The following is a 21,237-nucleotide window of genomic DNA, read 5'->3' on the forward strand; positions in this document are numbered from 1 at the left end:
CATTTTTTTCCATCTTGCAATTGAGACTGTTTTAATAATTGTTTCCAGTGAAATTTAACTCTTTTATTTGGTCATACTGCTTTCCTCCCAAACAGAAAACAAACAATATTTTCCATGCCTGAGTAAAGAAACTTAGATTCTACCTAAACATAGCAAAGGAGACTTTGACACCTTTAATAAACAAAGACCACCTTAGACAATGCTATTAGGCTGTTAATGAAAAAGTTCTATGGCATCATCTTAAGCTATCATTCCTGACGTTTCCACACTCAAACACAACAAATGGAACAATCTGCTGGCTAGAACTCCTTGTTCTGCAAATATTCTGGTTCGGAGAACATTTAAACAAAATTTAAAACAACCCTTCCAATGTGTTTAGTAAAATTTAAAAAGTATGTCCAAAAGAAAAACCCCCGCCATGAAATACTTTCCTTACATCATAAAAAAATAAGAATTTACAAAATATATACTACTAACAAAATGCAAACATCTGCATATTCTAAGTACTATTTAAAGTAGGGATATTAGGAAGGAAGCTGCGTTGCCAAAAACTGTTTTCCATTTCAAGAAGAGTTAAGGCTTAACTAAGGCTGAAAAGCGTTGGTTTCCAGTCCCATGAGTCAGAGGTTCAAAAACGTGTTTCCAGTCCCATGAGTCAGAGGTTCCCATGAGTGCTGAAAGCCAGCACTCTTTTTACAGAACATGTTGGCTGGATCATTTCTTAATCTGAATCCATCAATTTCCCACCTCCCTCCCATTCAAACAAGGGCACTAATGTGGGTATATACAAGGGAATTAGAGAGAGATACACTTTTCACTGTGTAGATAACACGTTAACAGTTAAAAGTCTTGTGGCTGCCAGAGGGTAGGGGAAATGGGGAGATGCTGGTCCAAGGGCAAAGTTTCCGTTATGCAAAATGAATACGTTTTTAGGGATTTAATGTGTAGCATGGTGGCTGTAATTAACAATAGTATATTGTATAACTGAAATAAACTTAAGAGGGTAAATCTTAAGTGTTCTCACCCACACCCCCAAAAAAGAAAATGGTAATTATGTGAGGTGATGGATCTATCAGCTTGATTACGGTGATCATTTAAAAGTGTTATGTCAAAACATCACACCGTATACATTAAATACACGCAACTTTTATTGGTCAATTATACCTCAATAAAGCTGGGGCAGAAAGTACTTCTATACTGCAAATCCAGAGAACCTTACATAGCTATGACTGATGCCAACAGAATGCTGAGTCTGGGCCATCAATTCATCAGTCACTGTCTTTATCAATGGAGTCACCTCTGGCCTGTGGGTGCTGTGTCTGGACCTTCAGTCACAGGGTAACAGCCCAGAGCCTCTCCATCCTGCTTTTCAGCAGTCTTTACCTGAGACACTCCTTTAAGAAGTACTATTTCCAAATTCTGAGTTGCCAATTAACATTTACTTCATGGTTATTTTTAGACTTCTGTGGAGGTTTTGTCCATCTAGCATTGAATTATTTACATTTTTTTTAGACAGCTCTAAAGCTCTTTCTTGCAGTTAAGAACATGGCACCTGGAGCCAAGATCCCTTGGTGTTTGAATCTAGCTCTGCAACAAATTTGCTGTACAACTTAGGGCAAATTACTTAAGCGCCATGGCTCAGTTTACTTATCAGAATTGATAGATTAGTTAAATTAATATGTGAGAGTTAAGGATTAAATTTTCCAAAACTTCTTCCCTATCGGCTGGTCTTCTGGAAAGCTTCAGAGAAAAAAGCTACAGCTTTAAAACAATGAATGTCGGTAGAGTTTTGAGGTGGTAAGTAAATCAGGTTACCATTCTGCCATGCTATATCAACTATGGACCTCCAACCATGACCACTAAGCTGGTCGATCATACCAGTGGCCTCCTACTTCCCAAGCTACCACCACAACTCACACCCTAGCCTGTCAGACACACCACAGTCTTGATAGTGTTTCAATCCTCTCAGGCAGGCAGAGTAGCACGAGAACCAAGGTTCTGCCATGCTGCAACAGTGTTAGATCACGGGCCCTTATCACACCAGGGAAAGGGCTGATTCTCCCTTCTATGTAGCTTAAAAGCCACACTGTACAAAGGTTAGAGTCTTATAATGCAGTGAATACTGCCTCTGTTCCTGAGTCCATGGATTGGACTTTCCCCAATAATCATTGTTCTAGAAAGTCCCTATTCTAGTGTGAGTCCTGTCATGTCATTCATCTTTGTTTTCTTGAATTTATGTGAAACACTAATGACCATCTTTCCATACAGTGTACCTTAAATGTTTGCTATTATTCCACTCGCTTCTCACTTAACTTCCACTTTTAAATGACCCTTTCACACATCACCACATCTCCATTATCCCTTTACATTTTAAATCTTCCATTTATTGAGGTTTTACTATTCATCAGAATCTGTGCTAAATACGTTAAACAATTATCTTACTGAAACCACATAACATACCTCTGCATATATTATCATTATCCTCATGTTACGGATAAGGAAGGTAAGCACAGAAGTTTAAAGAATCTGTCTGAGACCGTACTGCCGGTGAGGGGTAATACCCAGACTAAGGTCTGTGGGACTCTCAACAGTTAACCTCTCAAGTACACAGGCTGTCAGTTTACTCCAGGTAACCACTACTACATCATGGAAGTCACAAGACTTTACTCAGAGGGCAGTGACACTACAGGCCCCAAGGTCAACTCAGGAGAAACATCTCATCTGGAGGAAGTCATTTGAGTGCTAAAAAGCTTAATTGCGGGCTTCCCTGGTGGCGCAGTGGTTGAGAGTCTGCCTGCTGATGCAGGGGGCGCGGGTTCGTGCCCCGGTCCGGGAAGATCCCACATGCCGCGGAGCGGCTGAGCCCGTGAGCCATGGCCGCTGGGCCTGCGTGTCCGGAGCCTGTGCTCCGCAACAGGAGAGGCCACAACAGTGAGAGGCCCGCGTACCACAAAAACAAACAAACAAAAAAAGCTTAATTGTCACCACAGACAATCCCCTAACTCAGATCATTTCTCTGGGTCCTAGACAGGGAAGAGAGTATCTAAGGTAGGTCGTCCAATTCAGGTCCTCAGATTTGATCCTGGAAGAGTCAAGGGCTTCTGAACCACTGCATTCAATATACGCCAAGCAGGTGATGGTTACAGAAGTAATTATTGTGATAATACAACCTTAATGAAAGTTCTCCTTTATATGTCCCTCTGTCTCACTGTTAAAATTCCCTTTGAAGGCCAGTTACTTTTCTGATGCAAAACCACAAGAATTGTGGAATGGAAAATACAAGTCCTAATCTTAACAAACCAGAACACTATTACAAAGAATTCTAGGCTCCCATTTTATCATACAGATTATACATCCAAAGCTAGGAAGTGCTTTTTTTTTTTTTTTTTTTTGCGTTATGCAGGCCTCTCACTGCTGTGGCCTCTCCCATTGCGGAGCACAGGCTCCAGACGCGCAGGCTCAGCGGCCCAGCCGCTCCACATGTGGGATCCTCCCGGACCGGGGCACAAACCCACGTCCCCTGCATCGGCAGGCAGACTCTCAACCACCGCACCACCAGGGAAGCCCTTTTTTTTTTTTTTTTTTTTTTTTTTGCGGTATGCGGGCCTCTCACTGTTGTGGCCTCTGCCGTTGCGGAGCACAGGCTCCGGACACGCAGGCTCAGCGGCCATGGCTCACGGGCCCAGCCGCTCCGCGGCATGTGGGATCTTCCCGGACCGGGGCACAAACCCGCGTCCCCTGCATCGGCAGGCGGACTCTCAACCACTGCGCCACCAGGTAAGCTCCTAGAAAGTGTTTAGGCAAAAGGCAAAGCTACCAAATCTGCTCAAGCTTATCTTTCCACTGAGGTTTACTATAGAACGTTATACTATATATAACTAATGGGCGATCTTGTAGTACATTAGCTCACATAAGTCATGTTTGGCAGGCATATTTTGTAAATATTATCCATTTTGTAAATGATAAAGGATGATATGTTTAAAAAGCATGCATGGTAATATGACCACTTTACGTTTCTTAGTAATGCATAAGACATTTGCAAGCTGAGAACTGGCACGCTGACGTAAACAAATCTTATCTGTCTTAATTAAAAATTTTTTAAAAGTCACATAGAGTAGGGTACCCTACTATCCACTGGATTAGCGTAAGTTAGAGTTTCATTCATTCAACCAATAAGTTATCTATTGAGGGCTCTGAGCCAGACACTAGATAGCACATTGAGACCACAGCAATAGACTAGACAGTTTCTGTCCTCATGGAGGTCATAGTGGCAAGATGAAATAAAGTTAAGACCTGTGTTTCTCCAATTTCAATAGGCATAAGAATCTCTGGGAATCTCGTTAAAAATACAGATTTTGATTCCATTAGATGTGGAGCGGGGTATAAGAATCTGCATTTTTTTCCACTTTAAAATTTTATTTAAAAAATGGAACAGGTACTTAATCATTAAACACATGAAAAAGTCATCACAGATATCTTTTCAAATCAAATACACAGTATGGTTCTATTATACATCCACAAAAATGGCTAAAATTATAAAACTGACAACAATAAATTCTGTTTGGGTGTGAAATTGACTCTGTTGGTGGTAGTATAAAATGCCACAATAAGTAGAATCTGCATTTCTAACAAGCAACCAGGTAATGTTGCTACAGTTGGTCCATGGATCACACTGGGAAGCAGCACGCAGTTAGATAATATAAAAGTCCTCTCTCATTTTCAGTAGATATATTTACTGAGAAATGTGCCTCCAACTAACAATCAGAAGGTAACTTTAACCTTGATTCTACTGAAGGTACTGCCTTTCTGTATCATCTAAACTAAGTTACCTATACCTTTTATTAAATATATCAGTATGGCAACCTAAGTGACTAAAATTAAAGAATTTATTACTTCAACTGTATTTTCCCTCAAATTCTTCCCAAACTTACAGCATAATCTAATTTACATTTACAAAATTTTAACTTTTCTAAGTAATACAGACACTGCCCAGATATATATGGAAGTATCATGAGAGCCTAGTTTCCATATAAATATGCACTAATAAAGTATGTACAAGTTATGTTCTAATCAAAATGTCATTAATTTGAAATCACTAATTAGAATCCACACCAAATACTGTTTCCAATTAGTTTTATAAATGACTTAAATAGTCTAAAGATAAGAGTCTATTTCATTTAGCTATGCATTCATTAGAAATTACAATTATATATACACACACATATACAAATATATATGTATACACACGTGTGTATATATACACACACACACAGCTTTATCCCCAAGCCATTGTAAAATTTGAGTGTGCATGAAACAGAAGTTTACATTAGCAGTTCTTAACTGTGGGAAATTTTGTCCTAAGAGGAAATTCAGCCATATCAGGAGACATTTTCGGTTGTCAGAAGTGGGAGAGGGAAGTACGACCAGTGCCGAGTTGGTAGAGGACAGGGATGCTATTAAATATTCTATAATGCACACGCAGGCCAGCCTCCAGAACAAAGAATTATCTGTCCCAAAATGTTAATAACATAGCAACTGCAAAATCCTGGGCTAAATGGAGAGTTGTGGTTTTTGGCCTTCAGCATTTATTCAGAAATCAGTAGCTGACATCAAAAGCAGTAATATTCTAACAACTTAAAGGTTTTAGTAGAGTCATTTTTTAACAAGGGAAATACTAAAATTGTATTTTATCAGACAAGTGTTTTAAAATATAATTTTAAAATAACATACCATAAATATGACATGTGTGTTCAAAATGGCTAGATGAGGTCTCTATACTATCGCTTATATGTGGAATCTAAAAATATAATACAAATGAACTTATTTACAAAACAGAAATAGAGTTACATGTATAGAGAACAAACTTATGGTTACCAGGGGGAAAGAGGGGGGAGGGATAAATTGGGAGATTGGGATTGACATATACACACAACTATATATAAAATAGATAACTAATAAGGACCTACTGTATAGACCAGGGAACTCTACTCAGTACTCTGTAATGATGTATATGGGAAAAGAATCTAAAAAAGAGTGGATATATGTATATGTGTAACTGCTTCACTTTGCTGTACACCTGAAACTAACACAACATTGTAAATCAACTATACTCCAATAAAAATTAAAAACAAATAGAACAAAATATATTCTCAGCTCAAACTCTGTCTGCTACCAAGTTTTTAACACTGTCTCTAATTTTAAATTAGATAGGAAATAAAAAAAGAAGAAAACTAAAATCAGCTAGAAACATGCATGAGTAGCTTAGTGAAGAGTTCCTTCATATGTAACCACAAAAAAACAATGCACTGATTAACTTTTTTTTCTTTTTTCTTTTTTTGGCCATGCTGTGCGGCTTACGGGATTTTAGTTCCCCGACCAGGGATCACACCTGGGCCCTCAGTAGTGAGAGCTCAGAGTCCTAACCATGTGACTGCAGCGAATTCCCAACTTTTAAGGAATATTTAATACCACCCTAACACTTGTACAATCCAAATACTGCCAATATAATTGTTCAGACCCTACATAGTAAGAGATTTTTATTAATGTATTTTCCTCTTGAGTAAAAAATATAATTACTGTATATATAAAATAAGATTTCCATCTCATACAACTTTCCATTATGAGTTACCTAATATACATTTAGCCCATAGGCCCAAAACGTTTTTTAAATATTAAGGATAAATTACGTTTTGAGCAAAAATAACAAAAACATGATCATGTGACTTATTTCAGAAGTATGTGAACAATGATCTACCTCAGGATATTTTTAAAGCAGTATGTTTCTAGGTGATACAGAAAGGTAGATTCATATCCTGATATAGAATCTTATTACAGATCCTAAAGAATAAACCTTAAAATGTTGCTTATGGACCTGTTTCTTCACGCCACTGCAATTCCCCCTCAGCAGAGCTCAGTTCCCCATCACTCTCTCTCTCTCCCTCCCCCTTTCCTCACAGAAGGCTTCTGGCCACCAACTTTATCACCATAGCTAACTCCAGTTCATCTCATCAACATCTTTCATTTGCTATTCTTTTCCCTCCATTTGTAAAAACAGTTTTCTTCTGGTTGGGAAATCAATTATAACTTCTTGGGTGTACTCTGTGTTCTAAACTCTTCTCAACTGTTCACATGATTGATGGACGCCCAGCAGCTACCTCTTTATCTCCAGAAACACATTTGGCTGATGTCCAGGTGGAGGGGTATTCCAGAAGCTTGCTTGTTCATCATTCTACCACCACTAACCACAGCTATTTATCTGGCTCCCCCATATACACGGCACTGTGCAAGAGATCAGCGATAAAAGAGATGGTGAAAGCGATAGGCAAAAGAATAACAATAAAAAGTAGCATATGCAGAATGACACCTCTGTCAGTAAGTAGTTTAGAAAGTCCAAGAACCAGAAAAAATGGGAACAACTTCATGGAAACAGTAATATTAAATCAAGTATTAAACAGAACTGACAAGGATGGCATGCAATCAAGCAGAACACTGAGTGAAAAAGAGTGAGAGAAAACTAGAGAATTTCAAAGCATGAGCAAGACAATATGCTGGGCCACAGAGAGTTGACATTGTGAAGAGAGGTCTGAAATAATGGGTCAAAATGTATAGACTCTGACTCACATGCAGCGAACAGTCATTGAAGATATGAGGAGAAAGAGAGGAGATATTTAACCTAAGGAGACAAGTACTACAAAGCTTTGAAAAGAAGTTCTCAGGTACCAAGACACCATGGATAATTTATTCTGACCACAAGTTCAAAGGGGTATATTTGGTTTAGTTTCCCTAAAACAGCAAAAAGCTTGCAGACATTATTTACTTAAAGCCACCAGAACAAAAGAATAATCTACTATATGGTGTTACTAACTATAGTCATACCACATGCAAATAGTTGAAATGTATCACCAAACTCAATTATTAGGGAAACATTAATAAGTATAATTATTTTAAAAACATTACATATCCTCTATTCAGAACCAAAAAGAAATCAATAAAATGAAATGACATGAGTGAATAAGTTGTAAAACTTTATCTCAATTTAAATAGCATAAGAAAATTAGTGTATACATATTCATGAAAATCAACTGTTGAAGGTAGGAAACTATAATCTACATGCCAAAGAGCAATTTTTTTCAGCTTCTTATAAAAATTTTCCCTCTAAACACATTTACCATGTGTGTAAAATCAATTTCCTGAATTACAAGAGAAGACCTGATTTTTACAAATATATCCCCAATGCTAGATGTTGGCTATTCTTTTGGCTTATTTGTTTTTAACTTAGCATAACGTAACTAGAACTTGTGTGCAGCGACCTAATTCCTAAGCGGACAAGGATTATCATTTTTACAAATTAACCATCTGGTTCCTTTAGAAAGAGTAATATTTCAATATGTCTCTATGTTTCAAAAATACACACAGATACAAAAGGTGAATACATGTTAAGTATACAAAGGAAAAGTAGAGAAAGTGGCATTTAGGGAGGATTATCCTTACTCCCTCATCAATAACCAAATTCTAAAACTCTGACAACCAATTATAATTATAAACTGTTACTTTTATTAAATAGAGCATGAACATAATTAATACCATCCCAAGCAACTAGGTGGTCCAGTGATTTTTGGACATTTTTACCTCTGGAAAACTGATCAGGAAATCTGGCTAACATCCCAAACAAACTAAATGGATTTTATTGAATGGTCTTCAGCTAATTTATGTAGTCTTGTACATACACCAAAACCGCATACTCTAAATGAATTAATTCTGTTGGCATTGTTCAGACTCAGAGGCCCGAGAAACACTGTTCACAGTGTTATTTCACTATTACACTGTACAGTGTTCAGCTTCAAAAAAATGAAAAATCAGTACATTAAACATAATATTTTAAAATGTTATGTGCCAAAATCAGCATGAAATAACCCTAATTTGAACAGGTCTTACAATGCTGAGATGACTAGATTTGTTCTATTTCTTTAATTTCTGCTTTTCTTCTTACTTCATTTGCTATTTTGGATGTTTTGCTTGACGAATATGTCATACACTGAATTTAGTTACGTCTATTAAAAAAAAAAAAAAGGCACAGATCCATACCCTGGACAAAACCTCGAGGGCATTAGGAAAAATAAACTAGGTACCACAGACAACCTCAACAAAACCGAAGCATGCCTTTCACCCAGGAAAGCAAATGATTTTCAGTTATATCCTGCTTGTCATTTGTGGTTACACAAAACAATAATTAAATTATGTGCTCCAGGAAACAGGAAGGGGTGGATAAGCAAAACACACAAAAAGCCCCTATGGTCCCTGTTTGTCCAGATTATAGATCAGCATTCTTCAGGAGCTTCTTTTCTTCTATTATAGGAACAAAAATTGGGTTGAAGACACTTGTGATTTTAGGGGTTCTGTGAGGTATAAAAACATTAAATACTACCTGTCTTTTTCCACAGAATTTTACTTTTAAGCAGCAGCCGCCAACAGTCTTCTTACATATGTAAATTGCATCGTGACATTTTCAGCTGAAGTCTTCTACCACTTCATTTTGCTTGTAGGACAAAACGTAAGTAATGGTAGTGGTTACAGTAGTAGTGTAGGTGGTGGTAGTCACAGTATGCTTAACAAAGCCTACGAGGCTGCATTTAGACCCTCGCGGTCTCTATCCTCACCTCCCACCAGTCCACCTCCACTCCAGTCATACAAGTCTTATTTCAGTGCCCCTGAACGAAGCTCTTCAAGGACCTTTCACACACTGTTCCTTCTGTATTTCTCTCTAAATAGCTAACTCGTGAATACCAGCAGTTTAGCCTTAAGTAAATGCCACATCTGTCAAGAGATGCTCACTTACTGCCCTCTACTCGCAACTTAAATCACTATCCAGGGCTCTCTTACATAAGGACAGTTTACTTTTTCCTTAGTATCATTATCACAATTTGTAATTAAACATTTTTTGTGTGTTTGTTTACTGTTTTATCCCCAACTGCACAGTATGCTCCTTGAGGACAGGGAACAATACCTGCTTAGTTCAACTGCATAAATCCAGTTACTAAATCTTGATAGGCATTTAATATTTGGTAAATACATTCATGAATTAAGTAACTAATGAAAGACCAATCTTCCTACTTCTAAATTCCTTACTGTTCTCAGCACAGTATATGGCAAAAATTATTTTTCAGTGAGAGTTGGGAAGAAGGGGCAAGGTCTCTTCCATCACTGTCTACTGCCCTGACGTATCTTCTAGAGACCTCTGTCTCCAAAGTAGGTAGGTTCTGTGAAATACTTCGACCTCCTTAAAGAAATCAAAGAAGGAATCTAACAAGCCTGATAATGAAGTCTTGAAATTTAAGTCTGAGTGAAATCTGCATGTGTATGGAGGGTGGGAGCATTAAGTCTCTACTCAGTTAATTCCTTATTTCACTTTTTAGCAACCTCCTCCATGTATTTGGTGTGTATCATTACATTAGAGTTGAGATATTCAGTTCATCACTAAGGTATGTCTCAAAATCTAGCATGGATAATTATAATAAGCATACTCAATTTCTTCCTTCAGTTTCATCAGGAAACATCCTTTCTTTTCATGCCAATAAAACAATCCTCCTGTTGTGCATTGAGCAGCTCCACACCTACACAGATCTGCCCTACAGGTGCGTGGATTTTAATAGTGGTGACTTCATGCTTTTTATATGTCCTTTGCAAAATGAGACAAAAGCTCTGGAGGTAAAAATATTAGAATATGTGGCATTTTGCGTTTGTCTATAAGTTATAGGCTGAAAAATGCCATAAGATAAATGTGCCCTTATAAAGGGAGAGAAAATTATAGAAAACTGGTAATTTCTTTTACAAGGAGACTTCTTTCTGACCTTAGATATAATCCTTCTGTCAAACTTCAAATTCTTTATTTCACCGTTCCTTAGAAAAATATTCAGTAGTAGAAATCATAATGAATCAAGCAGCACCTACATTCAATTAGTTATATAATCTTAGACAAAGTATTAAGCCATAACGTTTCCCTATTTCTACTTGTAAAATGAGAGGGAAAGTCATAAGTTTATTTTAAAGGATTAATACATAATATTCTCTCTGACAAATGGAAGGCACTCCATAATTGTTAGTCTTGTGACTGTTTACGAGAGAAAACATCCTGATAAGTCCTTGTGTGGTTTAATAGTTTTTAGGCAAATTTAGAAGCCAGGGCAGATTTAGCAGAAATGAATGACATCTCCTCTGAAGGTCAACCAAGATTGTCTGAGTAAGTTAACAGGACACACAAAGTTCCGTTTTACAATTTCTACCTTCATTAGACTCATTTCTTCTAAAATTCATGTTATAGTCAGTATGTTTCATCAGATTATACAACAGGTTACCTACGGCTATACTATGGACTGATCAACATAAAAATCTAAAGAAATTAGTCATTAATTCTTTTCTTGGTTGGTTTGTATTGGATAGAATGACATTTAATTTAGGAGATTATATTCATTCCTTGGTGAGAGTATGTCCTCAGGCTGTTGGTTTTGGCTAGTTAGTGCCTCGTGTCCGTTGTTGATTCCAAAACTATTCAGAATTTTCTGATCACCTCTGGAGTTTTTTTATACAGAATTTCTGGTAGATTCAATTACTAAGGCCTAGAATCCATATAAAATAGACTGTTTGACTCATTTGACTAGGGAATTATAGTTGAAATGGATGATGATCTTGATGAGGAAATTTTAGGTACAATAAAGCAAATTTCTGATGTTCAGAGAAGACTTAGGTCTATATAGAGTACTGCCTCACATGCCACAGGAAACTAGGATGGCCATGTTAGTGGGTGTTTTCTTTTTACAACTTAGAAGATTTATTTTGAGATAGTAACAGTTTGTGATAATCAGTCTCTAAAACACCCCCCCAATGATAACCACACTTCCCAGTATTCACAACCTTGTATAATTCCCTCCTCTTGAGTGTGCGTTGGACATACAGACTTGTTTCAAATGAACCGAATACGAAAGAAATGATGGAATGTCACTTCTAAGATTAGGCTACAAAACTACTGGGCCTTCAATCCTGAGTGCCATGTGGTGAGGCAACCCTGTGGACAAGCCTACATGGCAAGGGATTGAGACCTGCCAACAACCACGTAATGTTGAGAGCAGAATCTACCTCCACATCAAGTCTTCAGATTAGACCGTAAAGGACAGCCTATAGAGGACAGATAGCTTGACAGTAATCAAATGAAAGACCTTGGGTCAAAGGAACCTGGCTAAGCTGTGCCTAGATTCTTAACTCACAGAAACTGAGACAGTAGATGTTTGTTACTTAAGGTCACTAAACTTGGGGGTAACTTGTTATGCAGCAAGCACAGTACAATATATAATACAATGTCCAACTTAGTAATAAGAAGTTGTGATCATTTATCCATCCATTTATTTATTCAACATTCAATAAATGTCCCCCTTTTATTAAGACTGCATCATGCTTTGGGAAGACCTCACATGGGGCTGTATAGCCTCTCACAAAACACAATAGAAGGGTACATAAACCAGACTTCAGGGGAAAAGCAAAGCTTTTCAGGAAAAGCTCCCTGGGGAAAATGACATCGTGGGTGAAGGCCCTGGAGGGAAGAAAGTACTATCACATTTGAGAAGCTGCAAAAAGTAGAGCTGGCCTGAAGAGTGCACAGTTAGAGAGTGCGGGGCTGTTTGGCAAGGGTGCCGGTTAAGAAGACAGATTTTGGTGTTACATGAATCCAAGTTCATGTCCATGTCCCTGTTCTGCCCCTTCACAACAATGTTAACAAGAACCATTTAAACATCCCCTCTAGGGCTTCCCTGGTGGCACAGTGGTTGAGAGTCCGCCTGCTGATGCAGGGGACACGGGTTCGTGCCCCGGTCTAGGAAGATCCCACATGCCGCGGAGCGGCTGGGCCCGTGAGCCATGGCCGCTGGGCCTGCGCGTCCGGAGCCTGTGCTCCACAGCAGGAGAGGCCACAACAGTGAGAGGCCCGCGTGCCGCAAAAAAAAACCAAAACAACAACAACAAAAAAAAACATCCCCTCCATGCCTCAGTTCTTTCATCTGGAAAAAAACGTTAACAGTACCCATTTCAAAAGGTTGTTAAGAGCACTTGCTATGGTACCTAGCATAAAATAAGTGCTGAAAACCATTGGCTGTTATTATTGTTATTTTTATTAGTAGTAGTAGTCATGTGAGAGATCTTATGAGACATAGCAAGGAATTTTTATATTAATTTAGAAGCAATGGAAAACCAAGAAACAGATTTGAATAGGGAATAACATGATAAACAATTTAGAACAATCATTCAAACAGCCCCATAAAGAATAAATCTGAGAGGGGCAAAATTGAAGGCTGGAGGTCAGTTAACAGGCTGTTGCAATAATCCAGACAACAGTTGGGGTGCCTAGGACAGTGGCAATGAAGATAAAAGGACACATATGAAGGATAATGAGAGGTAGAATTCAAATGTTTTGGAACTTGATTTGCTTTGGAAGTGAGATAGAGAATGAGTCAAACTTTATACGAGATTTAGAGAATGAGGAAATGATATGCATTTTCACAGACTGAAACCTTAGCAGATGGAGAAGGACTGGCTGGAAAAAGAATTTGTGAATGTGAAATATCATCGACATCATCGACATTTAAGGGACCTCTGACTGAATATACAGATCTGAAATGCAGAAAAATGAATAATTAAACACAGGGCTAGAGAATATTTTGTGTCCCTAGCAAATGAAGGATACTGGAAGCCACCAGCATTTTTTTTAAAGACGTCCAATTTTACCTATGTACAAAAATCTAAATATCATCAATAGAATCTTGAATCCTGCAAAAGAAACTTAGAAGCAGCAGCCAAAAATGAAAAAGGATAAAAGAAAAACAAGATGTTACAGAATCTACTGGATGACTCCTTCTAGAAAAAATAGTATCAGACAAGAGAGTCAAGTGGTGCAATAAATAAGGTAAGACTGATAAATGTCTTGTGGATTTCTCATAGGAAGGTCACTGAGGACTTCACCGAGAGCACTTCCTACGGCAGAAGTCAAAATGCAGTGAACTGAGGAATGAGAAGATAAATTATTTTAAAGAAGTTTGGCTACAGGGTAACCTTGGGTTTAGAACTGTTTCTTTGTTTTTGTTTTAATGGAAGGAACACGTATCTGTTCATGGGGGAGGGGGAAGGGGGGAAGAGAACCAGAGCTCAGGAGAGGAAATAGTCTCAATGAGAAGATGGCTACAGATGGAAGATTCTTTAAAGGTTGGGGCTTGGAAGATAGGAATGTTCCCATATTGGAGTATATAATTATACTCTGAAGTTAGAGATAAGACCATATTTAAGAGTGGAGGTAAAGATGGTGGGGTTAGACCAGTGGTTCTCAACCAGAGGATGATTTTGTCCCCGCTCCAGGCAACATTTAGCAATGTCTGGAGACATTTTGTTTGCTACAACTAGGAGGTATAATACTGTCATCTAGTGGGTAGAAGATTGGGATGCTGCTAAACAGTGTCCAAGGCACAGGACAGTCCCTCACAATATCTAGTCCAAAATGCCAATAGTGCCAAGGTTAAGAAACCTGGGTTAGACATTTAAGGAGAAAGGAAAAGGTTTAAAATATCCACTGAGGAGAATGGGGAGCTCACAATGGAATCACGGTATGCTTGCTTTACAACACTCAGGGCCCAGTGAAGAACGAAGACCAGTATTTTTAAAGTACAATGATCTACACTGTTGTATGCTTCTCTCCAGCAGTGTTAAGACTGAATACAGGCTCAGAGAAGTGAAAAGTTAGACTGATAACATGAATGAGGTTTTACTAACTGGGTTTAATAGAAGGACAAGGGAATTAAAGATACTGGTAAAAGATCCATGATCCACTCAAGTGATGGATCATGGTATCGAAGTAAAGTGTGAAACAAAAGGTAGCTGAAAGAGAGAAGACAGTGGGATTAGAGTTTCCTATAAAATTTAAATATGTGCAGTTAGAGTAATTTAGTGTAAGATAAGGAAAGGTAAAATATTGTGGTCAGAAGTTAAGAAATAGCCTTAGTATTTATTTTTCAGCACAGTTAAGATAATGGCTATATCCAGACTGGGCCCAACAGGTAGGTAGATGAAGTGCACTGAAAACAATGGACACTGGAAATGAGAAGGACAGGACCTGAGAAGCGAAGGCACTGAAGAAAAAAAATCGCACAGCGCCAGTTACACACCATTCTGTGTACCCCCTAAATTCCATATCATTATTTAAACAATGATTTGAAAACATACATGAACCCAATGTATCATTGCAGCACTACATACAACAGCCAGGACACGAAAGCAACCTAAATGTCCATCAACAGATGAATGGATTAAAAAGATGTCGTATACACATACATAATGGAATACTACTCAGCCATAAAAAAGAATGAAATAATGCCATTTGCAGCGACGTGGATGGACCTCAAGATTGTCATACTGAGTGAAGTACATCAGACAGAGAAAGACAAATATCATATGATATCGCTTATATGTGGAATCTTTAAAAATGGTACAAATGAACTTATTTACAAAACAGAAATAGAGTCACAGATGCAGAAAACGAACTTATAGTTACCAAGGAGGAAAGGGGGGGTGATAAATTGGGAGATTGGGACTGATATATACACACGACTATATATAAAATGGATAACTAATAAGGACCTATTGTATAGCACAGGGAACTCTACTCAATACTCTGTAATGGCCTATATGAGAAAAGAATCTAAAAGAGTGGATATATGTATATGTATAACTGATTCGCTTTGCTGTACAGCAGAAAGTAACACAACATTGTAAATCAACTATACTCTAATAAAAATTAGAAAAAAACACACAAAATAATGAATAAACAAATTTCTCTCTTAAAACAGAGTTGGGAGACCAGAAGGGGGAGCCCTCACACCCTGCGACTACAGCTGAGCCCAACAAGAAGCAGTCCTCTTCTCTCCCGGCAAGGACTCAGCAAATAGAAACCACAGGCTGTCTATTTACTCAAGCCCTCCCAACTTCCTTGCTCCTTCTATAAAAGTGTCCTTCCCTTGCTATGGGGGGACTTGCATGCGGCTTGTCATGGTTGCAGACCCCAAATTTCAATTGTCTGTTTATCCTGAAGAAACCTATCTTTGCTGAAGAAATATCTGGCAGTCTATTTGATTTAGATCAGTAATTACCAAACATATACAGGAAAAGTAGCAACAAAAAAAGACTATCATAATAATTGTAACAAAAAGGACTCTTTGTAGAATCTAACACTGGGAAGACCAAGGAATGAGTGACACAGGATGCATCAGTTGGATGCTCAACAAGAGTGTAGAACCCAGCTCTCTAAACCTAGGGTTGATAGCCCAAGTCCCAGTAACACTCTTTCAGGATTCCATCTTATTGGCTTCTGCACTGAATGGATAAAGCATGAATGAAATCATCCAAGAGTAGAAGACTATTTTTCAGGCAAAACGTTGCCTCACGAGGTCAGATAATGGGAAGTTATGTACACTTAAATATCCTGCAGGGTGCAGCAGAGAAATTAGGGCACAGAACTTAGGAACAGATTCTTAACAGGTGAATTTGAGATAGAAAGCAAAGAACAAGGTGCTAAAAGTTCCAGCAACAGAGGAGGAATACTCAGAAAGTCTACGAATAAAGGCAACTTGGAAAAGAAGATTGAAGTATAACCTTTACACCCAAGAGACAGCTGAGGTGGCTGCCATTTCTTTCCAGTTTTAGATTGTTGCTCCAAATGCTACTGGTAGAATTTAGCACTGAATGCCATCAAAACGACCACGGGGAGCTTGTTAAAAACTGAAATTCCAGAACTTATCCCAGATGATTCACTAAATATTTACACATTCCAGGAATCTATGTATTTAACAGTTCATGTATTTAATACAGGACAGAAATTTGGGAGCTCATAGTATCTACTGCTTAATACTATCACACCTTCATCTCAACTGATGAGTTGAGATGTTAATAGACGTCATTGTTAAGTCTCTTATAGTTCATATTTGTTGAAAACTTACGGTATGGCAGATGCTTTTCTAAGCACATTAAAATATATTTTTAAAGTTCAGTTGTCCCAACAACTTTACAGCGTAGATGTTATTAACATTTTCAATTTAAGATAAGGAAATGAGGCAATAAAACAGACATCTGAGTACTGGCAATCTGATACCAGAGCCTGTTCTCTTTACTGACTGTGCTATCATGATAGAACTAGCTTACTAAAATAAACTTTTTCCTTTTGCTTTCAACTAGAATTATGTATGTTGTTAAAAAGCCATGACATGTTGATCATAAACCCAGGCAGTTATACATTTTAATGAAAACAAGGAAACTGATGAAAACAATAAAAGCACCTTGGCAAGCAAAACATTTCAAAGCACAAAACTGTCACAAAAATAATGGATGTCCTTAGGGGTAAAAGTAGTAAATAATTCCTGTACACCGCTTCACACTCACGGCTACTTCTTGCATTTCCTTCACCCTAATATTAAATATGAGGTTAACCTGGACCTTGATCAGTTCCAAAAAGGGAGGGGGGGGAGCAAGAAACATCCATTCACTTCTTCAATATCATAATTATGCTATCTTTTGCATATCTGCTTCTCTCTTTTTTTTCTCTCTCTTCTTAATCTCTTTCTTTTCTTCATGTATTCAACAAACTTTAGTAAGCATCTAGCATGTGCTGGGCACCGTGATTCTCAAGACAAGTGTCAACCTCACGCAGGGGCTCATGTGCACCGGGGCGGGGTGGGGGTGGGGGGCTTTCTAAAGAAGTCACACTGACGCTGAATTTTAAAGAAGAAATAGAACTTGGAGAATGAAGGTGGGGAGGAAATCCAGAAGAGGAGTGGAGAAGGGGAACTAATTGTATTTCAAGTCAAAAGTGATGGCAAAACACAGGACTGCATTATAGCAAAATATGAAAATTAGCTTGAAAGTACTTTTATGCCTTCTCAAGGAAAGCATCTTTTATGATAAAAATCTGTGGCAATCAAACGTATTTTATCAAACTGGATCTTTGAATACTTACATTTAATTCATTTTTTAGCATTTCTTCAAGACGATGACCTACATGTTCTTCATCTTCTTTTGTGTCCATAACTACACAAATTTGTTGTGAAATTCTTTCTGAGATAAAAAAGAAAAATAATATTGTTTCAAACAGAATATGGAACAAAGCCCAGTATGCTGAAACCTATACTAACCCGCTGTTCCTAACTATTGAACAAGAATAGGGAGGTGTGGGCTTTAGGCCAAGTGGAGTGACTTGGACTGCACAGAGATGTCCTGGACTCAAGTCAGTAAATCTATGTCTTTAACATTTTGTGGGTGGGTAAACAGGACATCATGTAAGCAACAGAAATAAGGATCTTTGGATATATTTGAAGAGAGTAACTGCAGGTGACAGCTACTTGGCTCAAGAATTCAATCCTTCCACATTTACAAGGAATCTCCCAGAATCTGACTGAATCCCATCTCCCAGGCAGATCCTCTGGTTAGGCCATAAGATGTCTCCTGCGTACAGCTCACTGTGCCACCTGGTGCCCTGGCTATGCACAGCATTTTCCTTGCCATTCCAGTCAATTCAATTAAATTCCTGCCTGTTTAACTATTACCACAACAAGTGAAAATAGTCAAAAATAGATTTTCTTCGAATTTGGAAGGCTTGAGATGATATAATTTAAAATCATAAGCTGTATGACATAGTGATATTCACCTCTGTAAACCCTGGATGCACTCTCCCCAAATACATGCAGTCCTCCTTTACAGTAAACAGATCTAAAATACTAAGAAATGGCTATACTGCTGCCAGTTAAGAACACATTTCATGGTATTATGTCATGGATTTTTTTTGGTTTGGAGTCCCAAACCAAACGTGAGTTTAACTTAGGACCTAGCTGCTTCTTACACTGGCAACTCCACATAACAGGCTCTCTAGAAACACTATTCTAGCAACAGTTAATGATTCTTCAAAAAAAAAAGCTGGGGAGAACCAAACTTTTTTTTCTTTTTCAATAAATCATAGCTGTTTTATTAACTGTAAGAGAGATTTTTGTTTTGTTTTGGTTTGGTTTGTTTTGTTTGGCCTCGGCACACGGCATGTGGGATCTTAGTTTCCCAACCATGGATCAAACCCATGTCCCTGCATTGGAAGTGTGGAGGCGTGGAGTCTTAACCACTGGACCACCAGGGAAGTCCAAAACATTTAAAATAATAATGTCACCAGTTAATGGTATTCCTGTTACTACCTACCTCCCACTTAACAATAATAGTATATGTTCCAAGAGCCATACCCGATATTCACACTATTTCTCATGATGACCCTGCAAACAATATTATTGTGAATCTATGTGACAGATTCAGGTTCCTACCAACTTGAAAATGTCCATAATTTTAAGTTACACAAGCCTAATAAAATTAAATATAATTAAGAACACAAATGGAAGGTACAGATATTAACTGCTATGGAACATCACTGTGATTAGAAAGGGAAATTGGTTGTCAAGATTAAATAAATCTTTATGCTAAAATGAGCTAGGAGCTCACTCTTGAAAGGTAAACTTTGCTTAGTAGAGCCAAGAGGCTTTGAAAGTGATTAAGAGAAACAAGATTTTTTAAAAATTTAATGTATTGGGGTAGAAAGGGTACAAGCATAAACTTATTGTGACAAGAGACAAGATAAGTACTCAAAAAATCATTTAATGATTTAGCAGTGAGCTATGAAGTGGTATACTCAGTGAAGCCAGAACATAAAGGTCCCATGCTTTCCTGAATACCTAGACTATCCTGAAAGCTTTAGATGTAACTATAGTACGAGCAGTAGCTTTTGAAAACCAAGTTAATTCAAATGTATGTATTGTATTCTCTTAAATATTTGGAGAAATTTGGACTTTGTAATGTCCTAGCAAAAATTCAGTTACATTTCCAAATGCTTCTTTCACATACACCAAAAACATTATAATAAAAAATTTACTGTGTAAGTACAAAGTAATTTACTACATATATAATATGATGGCACCACAATTCTAATTTATAAAATAATGCATAAACAATACTTTTTAAAACAAAACACAACATATGCAGATTTCCCTTCCTTGTTTCATCATATATCCTTTATAGAATTCCAAGCTCTATCAAATGTAAATCAACAATAAATTAAAACGGACATTATCCCCCTCCAAAACTGAGATACAGTTAGCCCTTGAACATGGGTTTGAATTGCAAAGTGTCCACTTATACACAGATTATTTTCAATAGGAAATAGTACAGTGCTATATGATCCTCAGTTGGTTAAACCCACAGATAGGGAAGGCTGACTATAAATTATATGTGGATTTTCAATTTTGTGAGGGTCAGTGCCTCTAACACCCATGTTGTCCAAAGATCAACTGTATAAATAAAATGAAGTAACTCAAAATCAATTTGGCATTAATTTTTTGCCATGTGTCAGCTGTTCTAAATAGCTTTTTGTTCAGGAATCTTTGCATTACCATATAAATTTTACAATAAATTTGCACAAAATCACCTGCTATTTATTTATTTATTTACTTTTAAGTATTTTGGTCATGTGTGAGACTTGAGGGATCTTAGTTCCCCTATTAAGGGATGGAACCGGGGCCCCCTGCAGTGGAAGCGCGGAGTCCTAACCACTGGACAGCCAGGCAAGTCCCTCACCTGCTTTTTAGACAAAAATGACATCTTTAAAATCACAAGCCTTTCAATTATAAACATAATATATTCCTCTATTTATTGAGATCTTCCTTAATTTTTCTCAGTGTTTTACAGTCTCCAGTGTAAAGTCTTTTTGCAACTTTTGTTAAATTTCTAAAAAACATTATTGATGCTATTGTAAATAATATCTTTAGTTGCATTTTCTACTTGTTGATGTACAAAAATATCTTAAGATTTATATACAGTCTTTGCATTTAGTAACTGCTAAATTCACTTATAAATTCTAAGGGTTTACAAGTTATTTCAAATTTTTTATATATATAAACATGTCAATTGTGAACAAAATTTTATTTCCTTTTTTCCAAATCATAATTTTTTAATCTGATAATGCAAACTTTAGAATTTTCCTTCTATGTTCATGATAAAAATTAGCCTGCAATTTTATTCTTATAAGGTCCTTGTCAGAGGTTTATTAAACATTTACACTGCCTTCATGTAATGGGTTGGAAAGTTCTCTCTTTTTCTATTTTCTGAAGAAATGTGTATGACTGGTGTTATTTC

The 21,237-nt window shown here is 37.4% G+C and overlaps 1 protein-coding gene across 1 annotated transcript in view; it reads right to left on the reverse strand.

Moving 5' to 3' along the window:
* CRPPA (CDP-L-ribitol pyrophosphorylase A) overlaps positions 1-21,237 on the reverse strand; it is a 323,188-nt gene that overhangs the window by 168,429 nt on the left and 133,522 nt on the right. Inside the window, exon 6 of the mRNA XM_032644013.1 lies at positions 18,035-18,132. Within this exon, the coding sequence (XP_032499904.1) occupies positions 18,035-18,132 (98 nt within the window). The remainder of the gene's footprint in view (positions 1-18,034; positions 18,133-21,237) is intronic.

Source organism: Phocoena sinus, chromosome 9 (genome assembly GCF_008692025.1).
Source record: "Phocoena sinus isolate mPhoSin1 chromosome 9, mPhoSin1.pri, whole genome shotgun sequence".
NCBI classification, from domain to species: domain Eukaryota; kingdom Metazoa; phylum Chordata; class Mammalia; order Artiodactyla; family Phocoenidae; genus Phocoena; species Phocoena sinus.